Genomic DNA, 1,251 nt, shown 5'->3' on the forward strand with positions numbered 1-1,251 from the left:
ACTCATCTGCAAACCAATTTGGTTTTCACGGGGGACTCAATTGAATCTCTCGTTTATGATGTTCTCCAGCTGAATGTGCTGCACACAGGCCGCCTCATGATTCAGTTGGCACAATATTCCAGATATCGCAGTATATAAACGAGAGATTCAATTGAGTTTCGCGTGAAAACCAAATTGATTTGCAACTGTGTGTATTTCTCGACAGCTTCTACACCTTTTTGTCAGCTATGGCATGCATGGTTATACCGTTTCACAGTCATTCAAACGTTCTTGATCCGGACGTTGCGCTGTTTTCGCGTCGAAGGCCTTTTCAAGCAGCTAATAATAGAAACTTTTTGCAAAATAGCAAGTCTGTAATCCTCGGTGAATGGCAGCCTCAGTTATTCAACTGCGTTAAATTCTTAGGTGGTAGTCCCCTGTCGTCATATCTGACGCACTTCAAAGTTTGAGCAGCGATCACCATCGGTGAAGGGACCAATTCTGTTTGTTTAACCAAGTTCCAGAATGAAACCTAGCCTGTGACTTCCTTCATCTGACGTTCCAGTGTGTTTTTTGGTTGTTAAATTCTTCTTTTCAACTCAAGATCGATTTCTATGCCTCCTGCTCTTATATGGATCAGCTCACCTGCCACACCCACCGGTAGGCTCATCACTACCTTAGTGCCTTAGTGTGGTGAGTCTCCTGAAGTTAGTGACAATACACCCAGGACATATGATCTCAGTTGTTTATGATTTGTCAAAATGACAAGCGTATGGATTAGCCTTTAGGAAGCTGGGTCTCTTGGTTGAAAGAAGCCTACTGGAAATTCCGTGTACCTTCGTTGAATCTATCAAAATCTGTTTTGATATCCAGTATCATTGTGAAGAATCAAGATGAGAAGTGTATGTCGGTCGTTTATTGAAATTGCTTTGTTCTCCCCACCCCCCCCCCCACCTATCAGAGGTTTACGATGTCTTGGTATGATTCTCTACCACACGTATCACCAACACTTTACGAAAGAGAACTTTGCGGAGATTTTTCAACGCACAGTCAAAAAGCATGGTCGTTTGTCCACAGCAATCTATCACGAGGATCAGGTTTGGACACTGGGAGACCTGGACGCCTATTCGAATAAGGTGGCCAACCATCTGATCAGCTGTGGACTGAAACGAGGTGATGTGATTTTTATGTTGATGCAGCCTTCCGCGGCCTATTTGGGTATCTGGCTCGGAGCAGTGAAGGTTAGTTCTTTTTCTTCTTGAATATTACATC

The 1,251-nt window shown here is 43.5% G+C and overlaps 2 protein-coding genes across 2 annotated transcripts in view; one reads left to right on the plus strand and one right to left on the minus strand.

Annotated features, from left to right (window-relative positions):
• Nucleotides 1–1,251, plus strand: part of T265_10168 (hypothetical protein) — a gene marked incomplete at both ends in the record, with an annotated part of 39,452 nt that overhangs the window by 10,026 nt on the left and 28,175 nt on the right. Inside the window, one exon of the mRNA XM_009176457.1 lies at nucleotides 941–1,220. Within this exon, the coding sequence (XP_009174721.1) occupies nucleotides 941–1,220 (280 nt within the window). The remainder of the gene's footprint in view (nucleotides 1–940; nucleotides 1,221–1,251) is intronic.
• The window catches only part of T265_10167 (hypothetical protein), a gene marked incomplete at both ends in the record, with an annotated part of 76,689 nt that continues 75,678 nt past the window's right edge, over nucleotides 241–1,251 (minus strand). The window contains one exon of the mRNA XM_009176458.1: nucleotides 241–318. Coding sequence (XP_009174722.1) covers nucleotides 241–318 — 78 coding nt within the window. The remainder of the gene's footprint in view (nucleotides 319–1,251) is intronic.

The sequence above is a fragment of the Opisthorchis viverrini genome, assembly GCF_000715545.1.
Source record: "Opisthorchis viverrini unplaced genomic scaffold opera_v5_347, whole genome shotgun sequence".
In the NCBI taxonomy this organism is placed as follows: Eukaryota; Metazoa; Platyhelminthes; class Trematoda; order Opisthorchiida; family Opisthorchiidae; genus Opisthorchis; species Opisthorchis viverrini.